This window comes from Lontra canadensis, unplaced genomic scaffold (assembly GCF_010015895.1).
Source record: "Lontra canadensis isolate GAN:19392208 unplaced genomic scaffold, GSC_riverotter_1.0 scaffold24, whole genome shotgun sequence".
In the NCBI taxonomy this organism is placed as follows: Eukaryota; Metazoa; Chordata; class Mammalia; order Carnivora; family Mustelidae; genus Lontra; species Lontra canadensis.
Window position 1 is genome coordinate 21,983,667 of NW_022631018.1, and position 13,347 is coordinate 21,997,013.

At 39.6% G+C, this 13,347-nt stretch overlaps 1 protein-coding gene across 3 annotated transcripts in view; it reads left to right on the forward strand.

The window, feature by feature from the left end:
- Window positions 1-13,347, forward strand: part of NME7 (NME/NM23 family member 7) — a 248,605-nt gene that overhangs the window by 54,009 nt on the left and 181,249 nt on the right. For all 3 annotated transcript variants that reach the window (XM_032863039.1, XM_032863038.1, XM_032863040.1), the window contains exon 7: window positions 9,426-9,531. In XM_032863039.1, the coding sequence (XP_032718930.1) occupies window positions 9,426-9,531 (106 nt within the window). The remainder of the gene's footprint in view (window positions 1-9,425; window positions 9,532-13,347) is intronic.

Below are 13,347 nucleotides of genomic sequence, written 5' to 3' on the forward strand. Positions count from 1 at the left end.
TTTTTTTTTAAGATTTTATTTTTATTTATTTGACAGAGAGATCACAAGTAGGCAGAGAGGCAGGCAGAGAGAGCAGGGGAAGCAGGCTCCCTGCTGAGCAGAGAGCCCAATGTAGGGCTTGATCTCAGGACCCTGGGATCATGAAGGCAGAGGCTTAACCCACTGAGCCACCCAGGCGCCCCCCCTGTTCATTCTTTAGTTGGATGCTGTTTAGCCTCCATGTATTTAGGTTCTTTCCAACTTTCCTCTTGTGACTGAGTTCTAGCTTCAGAGCATTGTGGTCTGAAACTATGCAGGGAATGATCCCGGTCATTTGGTACTGAGTGAGACCTGATTTTGTGACCCAGGATGTGATCTGTTCTGGAGAATGTTCCATGTGCACTAGAGAAGAATGTGATTTCTGTTGCTTTGGGATGGAATGTTCTGAATAGATCTGGGATGTTCATCTGGTCCAGTGTGTCATTTAAGACCTTTATTTCCTTGTTGATCTTTTGCTTGGATGATCTGTCCATTTCAGTGAGGGGAGTGTTAAAGTCCCCTACTATTACTGTATTATTGTTGATGCTGCTTTGATTTTGTTATGAATTGGATTATATAGTTGGCTGCTCCCATGTTAGGGGCATAGATATTTAAAATTGTTAGGTCTTCTTGTTGAACAGACCCTTTGAGAATGATATAGTGTCCTTCATCATCTCTTCTTATAGTCTTTGGCTTAAAATTGAATTTATCTGATTTAAGGATTGCCACCCCAGCTTTCTTTTGATGTCCAATAGCATGGTAAATTGTTTTCCACCCCATCACTTTAAATCTGGAGGTGTCTTTGCCTCTAAAATGAGTTTCTTGTAGACAGCATATTGATGGGTTTTGTTTTTTTTAATCCATTCTGATACCCTGTGTCTTTTGATTGGGCATTTAGCCCATTTACATTCAGGATAACTATTGAGAGGTATGAATTTAGTGCCATTGTATTGCCTGTAAGTAACTATTACTGTATATTGTATCTATTCCTTTTTGGTCTACTATTTCTAGACTCTCTCTTTGCTTAGAGGACCCCTTTCAATATTTCCTGTAGAGCTGGTTTGGTGTTTACAATTTTTTTTTAGTTTTTGTTTGTCCTGGAAGCTTTTTATCTCTCCTTCTATTTTCAATGATAGCCTAGCTGGATATAGTATTCTTGGCTGCATGTTTTTCTCGTTTAGTGCTCTGAATATATCATGCCAGCTCTTTTTGGCCTGCCAGGTCTCTGTGGATAAGTCTGCTGCCAATCTAATATTTTTACCATTGTATGTTACAGACATCTTGTCCTGGGCTGCTTTCAGGATTTTCTCTTTGTCACTAAGACATGTCAGTTTTACTATTAAATGATGGGGTGTGGACCTATTTTTATTGATTTTGAGGGGGGTTCTGTGTGTCTCCTGGATTTTGATGCTTGTTCCCTTTGCCATATTAGGGAAATTCTCTATAATAATTCGCTCTAATATACCTTCTGCTCCGCCTCCCCTTTCTTCTTCTTCTGGAATCCCAATTATTCTAATGTTGATTCATCTTATGGTATCACTTATCTCTCGAATTCTCCTCTTGTGGTCCATTAGTTGTTTGTCTCTCTTCTGCTCAGCTTCTTTATTCTCCATCATTTCATCTTCTATATCACTAATTCTCTCTTCTGCCTCATTTATCCTAGCAGTAAGACCCTCCATTTTTTATTGCAACTCATTAATAGCTTTTTTGATTTCAGCTTGGTTAGATTTTAGTTGTTTTATTTCTCCAAAAAGGGCTTTTATTTCTCCAGACAATGTTTCTCTAATATCTTCCATGCATTTTTCGAGCCCAGCTAGCACCTTGAGAATCGTCATTCCGAACTCTAGGTCTGACATATTACCAACATCTGTATTGATTAAGTCCCTAGCCTTCGGTACTGCCTCTTGTTCTTTTTTTTTGCGGTGAGTTTTTCCGCCTTGTCATTTTATCCAGATAAGAATATATGAATGAGAGAATGAAATACTAAAAGGGTGGCAAAGACCCCAGAAAAATGTACGCTAACCAAATCAGAAGATACCCCTAATTGTGGGGAGAAGAAAGGGAGCAAAAAGAAGTTTGGGGCACCTGGGTGGCTCAGTGGGTTAAGCCTCTGCCTTCAGCTCAGGTCATGATCTCAAGGTCCTGGAATTGAGCCCCACATCAGGCCTTCTGCTCAGCAAGAAGACTGCTTCCCCCTCTCTCTCTGCCTGCCTCTCTGCCTATCAGTGATCTCTCTCTGTGTTAAATAAATAAAGTCTTTTAAAAAAGTTTAAAAAAATTTTTTTTTAAATTAAAAAAATATATATATATCAAACTGGTGAACAGAACAGAGCCACCCACTTGATTTTGGGTGTATTTTGGTCTCTTAGAAGAAACTACCTCCCATAATTTTAAAGAAAGAAAAACATATATATACAAAAATAAGGGTAAACACGATGAAGGGATGGAGTATGCCTGTAAAGATAAAAATTAAAAAAAAAATTCTAAAGAAGGAATTGATAAGAATAGTTGGTTGGGAAAAGAAAGAAAAAGAAAGTGGAGAGAATTTGCTCAGGCTGGAGATCAGAACAAAGCCCTGTGCTGGATTTAGGGTATATTTTTATCTATTAAAAGAAATTGTATCCCATAATTTTTTAGAAGAAAAAACCCTATATGTATACAAAAAATAAAGTTAGATACAATGAAGGGTAAAATATGACTATAATAATGAAGGTGTTAAAAGATTTTTTAAAGAAAGGTATTGTTAAGATAAACTAGTTTTAAGACATTAAAAGAGGAAAGAGGAAAAGTTAAAACAATTAGAATAAAGAAAATAAAAATATTTAATTAACTTTGCAAGACTAAAGAATCATGGAGAGAAAGCCATGAATTCCATTTTTTGCTTTCCCCTCCTCTGGAATTCTGCTGTTCTCCTTGATCAGTGAGCTTGGTCTTGGCTGGATGTTCTTGCCTATCCTCTGCAGGAGGGGCCTCTTGCCATGATTCTCAAATGTCTTTGCTTGAGGCGGAACTGCACCGCCCTTGCCAGGGTCCGGGCTAAGCAATCTGCTTGGGTTCAGCAATCTGCTTGGGTTCACGCTGGGAGCTATTGTTCCCTGGGCACTTTCCATACCGCTTTGGAGGACGGGAATGAAGATGGCGGCCCCCCAGTCTCTGGCTGGTAGGAGCCAAGAGCTCAGGCCTCACTCCTTAGTGCGCCTTCAGAGAAAACCAGTTAATCCCTCCCATCTTCTTGGTCTCCAGCTGTGCTCCCCTGGCCTGTGACTGAGTGTTTCTCTCTCTGGCACACGGCCCCCTTTGGAGTCTCCAAACCCAGGAGATTCCTGTGGCTCTGCTCTTCCGGGGGGTGGTCTCCCCAGAACTGCCACTTGTGGGGTCCCTGCTCAAAGAGCAGTATCCTGACTGTGCCAGGAATCACAGTTTAAGGTAACTCCGAGATCGGAGCTCACTCCTTGGCTCTGTCTCTGTAGGTGGCTTCCCTGCCCTAATACCTGCGAGCTCTCTCTACACTCAGCCACCTCCGATGCTTCCGTGACCCCACGGGACCTGAGACCATGCTGTCCCTGCGAGGGCTCCACCCCCGCTTAGCCTTTGGAGTGATGTTCCTCAGTGGAGCAGACTTTTAAAAGTTCAAATTTTGTGCTCCATTGCTCCATTTGCCAGAGGCGCCCCCCGTCCCACAGTCTTCCCATTGCTTCGGATTCACTTCTCCGCATGTCCTACCTTTCAGAAAGTGGTCAGTTTTCTGTTTCTGAATTGCTGCTCTTCTCTTCAATCTTGTGTTGAGTTTGTAGATGTTCCAAATGGTTTGATAACCCAGTAGCTGAACTGCGACCTGATGTCATCTCAGTCTGCCAGTCCTCCGCCATCTTGACTCTAATCTATTTGTCTTTATGCTGATTTCACACCTAAGAAATTAAACATCCCAATTAGAAATGAGCAAAAAATTTGAACAGGCACTTAATTAAAGATGATACATGAATGGGTATATAAGCGCACATTAAAAATATACAGCATCATTAGACATTTTGGAAGTACCAATTAAAACCACAGTGAGATACACTATACACCTTTTAGAAGGGGTAAGGCTTAAAAAAACTTGACCATTTCAAGTGGCAAATGTGAGGGGAAACTAGAACTGTCATGATGCTGAGAATTTAAAAGGGTACAGTCACTTTGGAGAACAGTTTGGCAGTTATCTAAAAAGTTAAACATATACCTACCCCATGGTCTAAGCATTCTTAAGTATTTTCCCAGGAGAAATGAAAGGAAATATCAATGCAAAGACTTGTACATAACAGTTTTGTTCATAAGAGCCTTATTTGTATATCCCAAAACTAGAAATAACCCAAATGTTGAAGAGATGAATGGATAAACAAACCATGATATTAACACATCGAATAGTATTTAGCTATAAAAAGGAATGACATATTGATATACAGTACAGTTGATGAATTTCAAAGTAATCTTGCTAAGTGAAGCTAGACAAGAGCACATACTAAATAATTTAAGTACAGCTGTTAAAAATTAAACTAATTCATAATGGTGGAAAACAGATCATTGATTACAGGGCCAACTTATTAATGGTAAGGGAGGTAATGGTAATAGTTAATGATAGGGGAGGCAGGGAGAGGCAGAAGAAAGGTGTTACCCAAAGGAAGGAGGGGTGACTATTATCTTGATTGTGGTGATGTCTCCACAGGAGTAAACAAGTGTCAAAACATCATATTGTATCCTTTAAATATGCTCATTTTAAAGCATGTTAATTTGACCTCAACAAAACTTAAAAACCAGTAACAGCAACTCTGATCAACTATTATCTATTTCTTAGTTCTCTGTGAGGTACCCTTCCTTGATGCTTGCTTCATACCTACTGCATACCTCTATTGCTTACCATATTTTAAAAGCATTTGTGTTTGTTTACCCTCCTGATAGACTGAATTCTTTGAGGATGTCCAATTCATTGTCATACCTCCAGGATCTAGGTCACCGGTGTTCACAAAATTTTGGAATTCAAAGCAACAATAAACCTTATGTTTATTAAGTGCTCACTATGTGACAGGCACTGTTTCAGACACTTTAGTATCTCATTTAATTCTCACAGTCTCCCATGCATTTGCTTATATCGTCCCAATTTAGCAGGAACTGAGACTCAGTGAGTTTAAACACCTTGGCCTCATGAGGACTTGAGCCCAGGCATCTCTGGCCCCACAGCCCTGTGCTTGACCACCAGCTTCCACTATGTATGCTGAAGTGGTCTACCTTGTTTTAAACATTACAGTTTTTTATTTCATTTTGTGTTGTGTTGTGTTTTCTGTTTTGTTTTGTATTTTGTTTTCTATATTTTGTTATATATTTTGTTTCATTTTATATTTTATTTTATATTTTATTTTTTAGTGTAGTGAGAGAGAGCACAGAGAGGGCAGGGAGAGGGAGAAGCAGACTCCCTGCTGAGCAGGGAGCCTGTGTGGGGTTCAATCCCAGCACTCAAGGATCATGACCTGAGCTGAAGACAAATGCTTAGCTTAGCCACCCAGGTGCTCCCATTATAGTCTTTTAGAACATAAGTAACAGAAACACTCTGGAGAATTTAGAAATTGAGAACGGACGTTTGGCATTAGTCATCCTGCCAGTGATGTTTATAGCAGTTTTTTTTTTTTTTAAAGATTTTATTTATTTATTTATTTGAAACAGAGAGGGAGAGATCACAAGTATGCAGAGAGGCAGGCATAGAGAGAGAGAGGAGAAAGCAGGCTCCCTGCTGAGCAGAGAGCCCGACGCGGGCCTCGATCCCAGGACCCTGAGATCATGACCTGAGCCGAAGGCAGAGGCTTTAACCCACTGAGCCACCCAGGCACCCTGTTTATAGCAGTTTATGGCATATTTCTTCCAGCTCATTCCCTTGATTATTTATATAATTTACAAACTAAACACCACATACATTATTTTAATTTAACTTGATTCCTTTTTTCACTTAATACAACATTTTACATGTTACCAGATTACTGTCATAAGAGTAAACTTCAGTGGGTGCAGAATATTTGTTGTATGAATATAACATTTATTTAAACATCCCCTTACTTTTGGACATTTTGTTAGGTTCTTAATTGTTTTTACTTGTACATAAGGCTGCATCATGGAGCTAAATATGAGGCTAAGTCATGTGACTTCTTATTTTATTTCTTAATTTTTTAGATTTTCTGAGAACAGATTTCTTATTTGATATTAGAGTATGTAAAGAGAAAGTTCTATATTTTAATGTTTTAGGGCACTTACAAAAAGGATATTTATTTAAAATTATTAAAGTTTTGGGGAAACATTTAACTGGCAGCCATTTCATGATACTTTTATTATGGTAATTAAAGATATGAATGTAGAGTAGTCAGATGTTTTAGTGAGATTACCGTGAGCTCTTAGGTGAAATTTATGCAGTGCAACTGTATACTTTACAATTTGTTAAATATAGTAAAAAAAAAAAAAAAAATTGAAGATTCCATGAGTCTTTTCTGTTTTTTTGAGAAAATTCCATATCTCTGTCTTTCGCTGTGAGGCAGTTTAGGAGCATATAAAAGGCAAAAGTAATAGCAAGGACCCTTGGAAGGAGAGGAGCTTTATGCCATGGGTTTAAGCAGCTCAAATCACAAAGGAGAATTTTGTGTGTGACTTTACATTTGTGTGAAGTCTCTGATTGAGTTGCCATGACAATGACCTGGTAGAAGCACTCTTGCAGGTGTTAGCTCGGATGGGTGATTGGGACAGATAGGGCCAGCTGTGTAGGGAGAAAGAGAAAGCAAAGCCATGAAATAGAGTTACTCCCTGTCACTCAGAATGTGTATTTAAATAAAACCTTTATATTCCTTGCCTTAAATACATATTCATTCAGCATATGTAAATGAGTACTTGGAAAGTTGGCATTTTCATTTTCTTAAAGTTGAGGAAGAAAAGAAATGAAAGTTGAGACCAAAACAATTAAAATAATTGGCCCGATAATTGTTTAAACCTGAAGTGGAACAATTGAGCACAGCTTCTTTACTTTTGAAAGCCAGATGTGGAAAAGGCTCAGGGCTTTGGAACCAGCGTGACCTGGATTTAAATACTGGCTTTGCCACCTGCTAACCCGTAAGGGCTCAGGTTTTCAGGGTGTCATTTCTCTCATTTGGGCAATGTGGATAGATAGATTCTATTTAGCACGTGCAGAATTTATTCTGAATTTCAGTCAGTTCAAAATATGGGAAGCTACTAGTGAACCAGACCAGGTCCTGACTCCCTTGAAGCGTCCATCCATTGTGATGGTTGGGTGCTGCTGGATAGTAAGTAAACAGGCATAAAACGTGTCGGATGGTCAGTGCTCTGAGAGGATAAAACAGGAGAAGGGATAGAAAAAGACGAGGCTGGGGGAAGGATTGCGTGTCGAGTGGAGGCGAGGAATGCTACTAAGGGTAGGGTCAGGAAATCTTCACGTTATGTTTAAGCAGAGACCAGAAGGAGGTGAGGGAGAAAACCAAGCAAATATCCTGGAGAAAGAGTGTTCTGGGAGAAAGGGAACAATGCACGTGACGTTTGTGAGGTGGGAACACGTTGGCTACTTTGAGGTAAACGGTGAGTGCACGAGGCCAGCGAGGCTGGGTGGGAAGTCTAAGTGTTTTCACGGGACGAGGGGACTGGCTCAGGGAATTGCTGGGGGCCAGACCGCGTCCGGCCTTCCAGACATCTAGAGCTTTAGCGTTTGTTCCGAAGAAGATGAAAGACCCTTGGAGAGTTCTGCGCAGAGAAGGGACATGATGCTTTACAGGTTTCCTGCTGCTGCCGTGCTGAGAATCGATCGGGCCAGGTGGGCCTGGGTGTGTGGGGAGGAAGCCGGCATGGGAGGTCACTAGGTTAGAGCAGTGTCAAAGGGCGCTCTGGTGCTGGGCCTGGACCAGGGTGACATGTGGAAGTAGCTGGATTCTGGAAGCATTCCGAACGGTTTCCTGAGAGACTGAGTGGATGGCTAAGACAAGGAGAGGAGTTAAGTTTTTTTTTTCGGTTGCCTGTGCAGTCGGAGGGGCAGTAACAACAGGGTGGGAGTCCACAGACTTGCGGGTGTCCGTGGAAATCAGGACATTTTCAATAGGAATTATCTCCAAGTGGGAGTGGCACAGGTGTGGGGGTGGAGTTTAGGAAGGAGGCTGGACTGGGGCAGGAGCGTGGGAGCCGTGACCGGACAGATGGCTGGAGGTTGTTTATTACTCTTCGTACTACTCAGGGAGAGTAATAAAGGCAGCAATATGGTGGAAAAGTACTTGCTGTCCAAGGAATAGAGCATTTTCATTCTGAAAGGTCTTCGTGCCAGGAGTGCACAGGCATATCATTACTCTTTGGACAATTCCTCATCTTCTCTGTGGTTCTTAAAATTGTACATCGATGTGGCACATTAACATAGTCTGCGATCTTCCCATTCTTAAATTCGTCGAAAAATGCGATTTACTTTGAGCCATTTGTCTTAGGTGCTAAAGGACCTACAGTGCTATGCAGGTTAGTTACTTACTGAACATTTGTGATGGGCAATTGCCCCCAAACCACAATTTTATAAAAGTGCAGGGGACTCACTGGGAGCATCACCAGCTTAAGTTGGTAGAACTCTTTGGAGCCTGGGAGAGAGGGTTCTCTAGGCAGGAAAGATCTGTTTAAATACTTAGTGTGACTGTGTTTGTGGCTAGTTCAAGTTGCTGAGTTGTCATCTCTGAACCGTGTGCAAAGCAAATCACATAGGTTGAATCTGGTTATAAAATACAATTTATATGATCTAATTGTATGCTAGAACTGTAGTAAGTTCATTAGTTTTTTTCTTTTTAAGATTTTATTTTTGACTAATCTCTACACCCAACATAGGGCTTGAACTTACAACCCCAAGATCAAGAGTTCCATGCTCTACTGACTGAACCAGCCAGGTGCCCCAGGTCATTACTTTTAACTAGTTAAAACTAATTTTGTGGTTCTGATTCTTAAATACTAATCTGCTTCTATAAAGAATTCCTACTTTTAAGTTTTACATATTTTAATAGAAAGTTTAAAATTGGACCTGTGTCTATGAACTAATGCTTTGGGGAAAATAAGAACTTTGTATTCATTACTGTCCATATTCAAAGTATGTTAAGATGTTATTAGTTTTAATCCTGGGGCAGAATGATACATATTCTCATTACTCTAATTAATACTTTTTATATGATCTTTGGATTATAAGACTTAAAACAGGGTTCTGTAAGTCAGTTAGCCTTCGTAAAAATCATTTTTAGAAAACTTGAAGCGAATAATTTATATTACGAACTTCAAAAGTAATTGCATGGTTTTTCCACCTCTCACATAGATATCCCAGAAGTTCGAGATAAGAGATTACATAGGTCAAATTTATTTCTCTCTGTCTTTAGGAAATGGAGTTATTTTTTCCTTCAAGTGGAGTTTGTGGACCAGCAAACACTGCTAAATTTACGAATTGTACCTGTTGCGTTATTAAGCCCCATGCCATCAGTGAAGGTAAGTGCCATCTTGAATACAATATACCCAGATGCATTTTGTTAATAAGAGCTTATTTTGTTAGTTTACCTTCTTGATATATTTTATATGCAGAAATTAAAATGTAATTTTAATATTTTAATTTTTTCTTTAAAGTCACATGAATGAAGGTGACATGAGATAAAAAATCTGTCTCCATCTGTATTTGCACTCTTAAAAAGATTTTTCTTGAGTTGCTGATCATGGTTATGCTTATCCCGTTTCAGGTCTTGATTCCTTGATTTTTAATCCTTGACTTTAACTCCTCTTTCCCAATCAATAACCGATTCACTCAATTCACTGAAATAATTCTCCTAATGTACAATTTAAAAACAATGTCTACCATATCTGTGGTTTGCCCTTTCTGAGAAAGCTGGGAAAACTTCCTTCTGAAACAAAGTTCTTTGAATAAATAAATAAACACACACACACACACACACACACACACACACACACACACGTATGCACATGCCTAGATAGGTAGATTGTATATATGGCTGTATACTGAGAGTTTGCAGGCGATTTTATCTTTATTTGTCATCTTCTTCTATTTATTTAGTCTGTTGTATGTAGTTTTGTCAACTATTCCAAATCCTTTTGGAAATGAGATGGGTATAATTTTTTTTTAAACTATTTATTTTATTTTAATTAGTTTTTAATTTTTTTATTAACATATAATGTACTATTTGCCCCAGGGGTACAGGTCTGTGAATCGTGAGGTTTACACACTTCACAGCACGCACCATAGCACATACCCTCCCCAATGTCCATAACCCCACCCCCCTCTCCCTACCCACCTGCCCCTGGCAGCCCTCTGTTTTGTGAGATTAAGAGTCTCTTATGGTTTGTCTCCCTCCTGATCCCATCTTGTTTCATTTATTCCTTTCCTACCCCTCAAGCCCCCCACATTGCCTCTCAACTTCCTCGTATCAGGGAATCATATGATAATTATCTTTCTCTGATTGACTTATTTCGCTCAGCATAATACTCTCTAGTTCCATCCACGTTGTCACAAATGGCAAGATTTCATTTCTTTTGATGGCTGCATGGTATTCCATTGTATGCATGTACCACATCTTCTTTATCCATTCATCTGTTGATGGACATCTAGGTTCTTTCCATGGTTTGGCTATTGTGGACATTGCTGCTATAAACATTCAGGTGCATGTGCCCCTTCGGATCATTACATTTGTATCTTTGGGGTAAATACCCAGTCGTGCGATTTTTGGGTCATAGGGTAGCTCTATTTTCAACTTTTTTTTTTTTTTTTTAAGATTTTATGTATTTATTTGACAGAGAGAGATCACAAGTTGGCAGAGAGGCAGGCAGAGAGAGGGGGAAGCAGGCTCCCTGCTGAGCAGAGAGCCCCATGTGGGGCTCAATCCCAGGACCCTGAGATCATGACCTGAGCTGAAGGCAGAGGCTTAACCCACTGAGCCACCCAGGCGCCCCTATTTTCAACTTTTTGAGGAACCTCTGTGCTGTTTTCCAGAGTGGCTGCACCAGCTTGCATTCCCACCAACAGTGTAGGAGGGTTCCCCTTTCTCCGCCTCCTTGCTCGCATCTGTCATTTCCTGACTTGTTCATTTTAGCCATTCTTACTGGTGTGAGGTGGTATCTCATTGTGGTTTTGATTTGTATTTCCCTGATGCCGAGTGATGTGGAGCACTTTTTCATGTGTCTGTTGGCCATCTGGATGTCTTCTTTGCAGAAATGTCTGTTCATGTCCTCTGCTCATTTCTTGATTGGATTATTTGTTCTTTGAGTGTTGAGTTTGATAAGTTCTTTATAGATTTTGGATACTAGTCCTTTATCTGATATGTCATTTGCAAATATCTTCTCCCATTCTGTCACTTGTCTTTTGGTTTTGTTGACTGTTTCCTTTGCTGTGCAAAAGCTTTTAATCTTGATGAAGTCCCAATAGTTCATTTTTGCCCTTGCTTCCCTTGCCTTTGGTGATGTTTCTAGGTAGAAGTTGCGCGGCTGAGGTCGAAGAGGTTGCTGCCTGTGTTCTCCTCAAGGATTTTGGTGGATTCCTTTCTCACATTGAGGTCCTTCATCCATTTTGAGTCTATTTTCATGTGTGATGTAAGGAAATGGTCCAGTTTCATTTTTCTGCATGTGGCTCTCCAATTTTCCCAACACCATTTGTTGAAGAGAGTGTCTTTTTTCCATTGGACATTCTTTCCTGCTTTGTTGAAGATTAGTTGACCACAGAGTTCAGGGTCTATTTCCGGGCTCTCGATTCTGTTCCATTTGTCTATGTGTCTGTTTCTGTGCCAGTACCATACTGTCCTGATAATGACAGCTTTGTAATAGAGCTTGAAGTCTGGAATTGTGATGCCACCAACTTTGGCTTTCTTTTTCAATATTCCTCTGGCTATTCGAGGTCTTTTCTGGTTCCATATAAATTTTAGGATTCTTTGTTCCTTTTCTTTGAAAAAAAAAACGGATGGGATTTTGATAGGGATCGCATTAAATGTGTAGATTGCTTTAGGTAGAATAGACGTTTTCACAATATTTGTTCTTCCAATCCATGATCATGGAACATTTTCCCATTTCTTTGTGTCTTCCTCAATTTCTTTCATGAGTACTTTATAGTTTTCTGAGTACAGATTCTTTGCCTCTTTGGTTAGGTTTATGCCTAGGTATCTTATGGTTTTGGGTGCAATTGTAAATGGGATTGATTCCTTAATTTCTCTTTCTTCTGCCTTGCTGTTGGTGTATAGAAATGCAAGTGATTTCTGTGTATTGATTTTATATCCTGACACTTTACTGAATTCCTCCTGTACAAGCTCTAGCAGATTTGGAGTGGTCTTTTGGGTTTTCCACATAAAGCATCCTATCATCTCCAAAGAGTGTAGTTTGACTACTTCTTTGCTTATTTGGATGCCTTTTATTTATTTTTGTTGTCTGATTGCTGAGGCTAGGACTTCTAGTACTATGTTGAATAGCAGTGGTGATAATAGACATCCCTGCGATGTTACTGACCTTAGTAGAAAGGCTCTCAGTTTTTCTCCATTGAGAATGATATTCGCTGTGGGTTTTTCATAGATGGCTTTAATGATATTGAGGTATGTACCTTCTGTACCTCCCTACACTGTGAAGAGTTTTGAACAAGAAAGGATGCTGTATTTGTCAAAAGCTTTTTCAGCATCTATTGAGAGTATCATATAGTTCTTGTTCTTTTATTAATGTATTGCATCACATTGGTTGATTTGTGGATGTTGAATCAACCTTGCGGCCCTGGAATAAATCCCACTTGGTTTTGGTGAATAATCCTTTTAATGTACTATTGGATCCTACTGGCTAGTATTTTGGTGAGAATTTTCGCATCTGTGTTCATCAAGGATATTGGTCTGTAATTCTCTTGATGGGATCTTTGTCTAGTTTTGGGATCAAGATAATGCTGGCCTCATAAAATGAGTTTGGAAGTTTTCCTTCCATTTCTATTTTTTGGAACAGTTTTAGGAGAATAGGAATTAATTCTTCTTTACATGCTTGATAGAATTCCCCTGGGAAGCCGTCTGGCCTTGGGCTCTTGTTTTTTGGGAGACTTTTGATGACTGCTTCAATCTCTTTACTGGTTATGGGTCTGTTCAGGTTTTCTATTTCTTCCTGGCTCAGTTTTGGTAGTTTATATGTCTCTAGGAATGCATCCATTTCTTCCAGATTGTCAAATTTGTTGGTGTATAGTTGCTCAGAATATGTTCTTATAATTGTTCGTATTTCTTTAGTGTTGGTTGTGATCTCTCCTCTTCCATTCATGATTTTATTTATTTGGGTCCTTTCTGTATT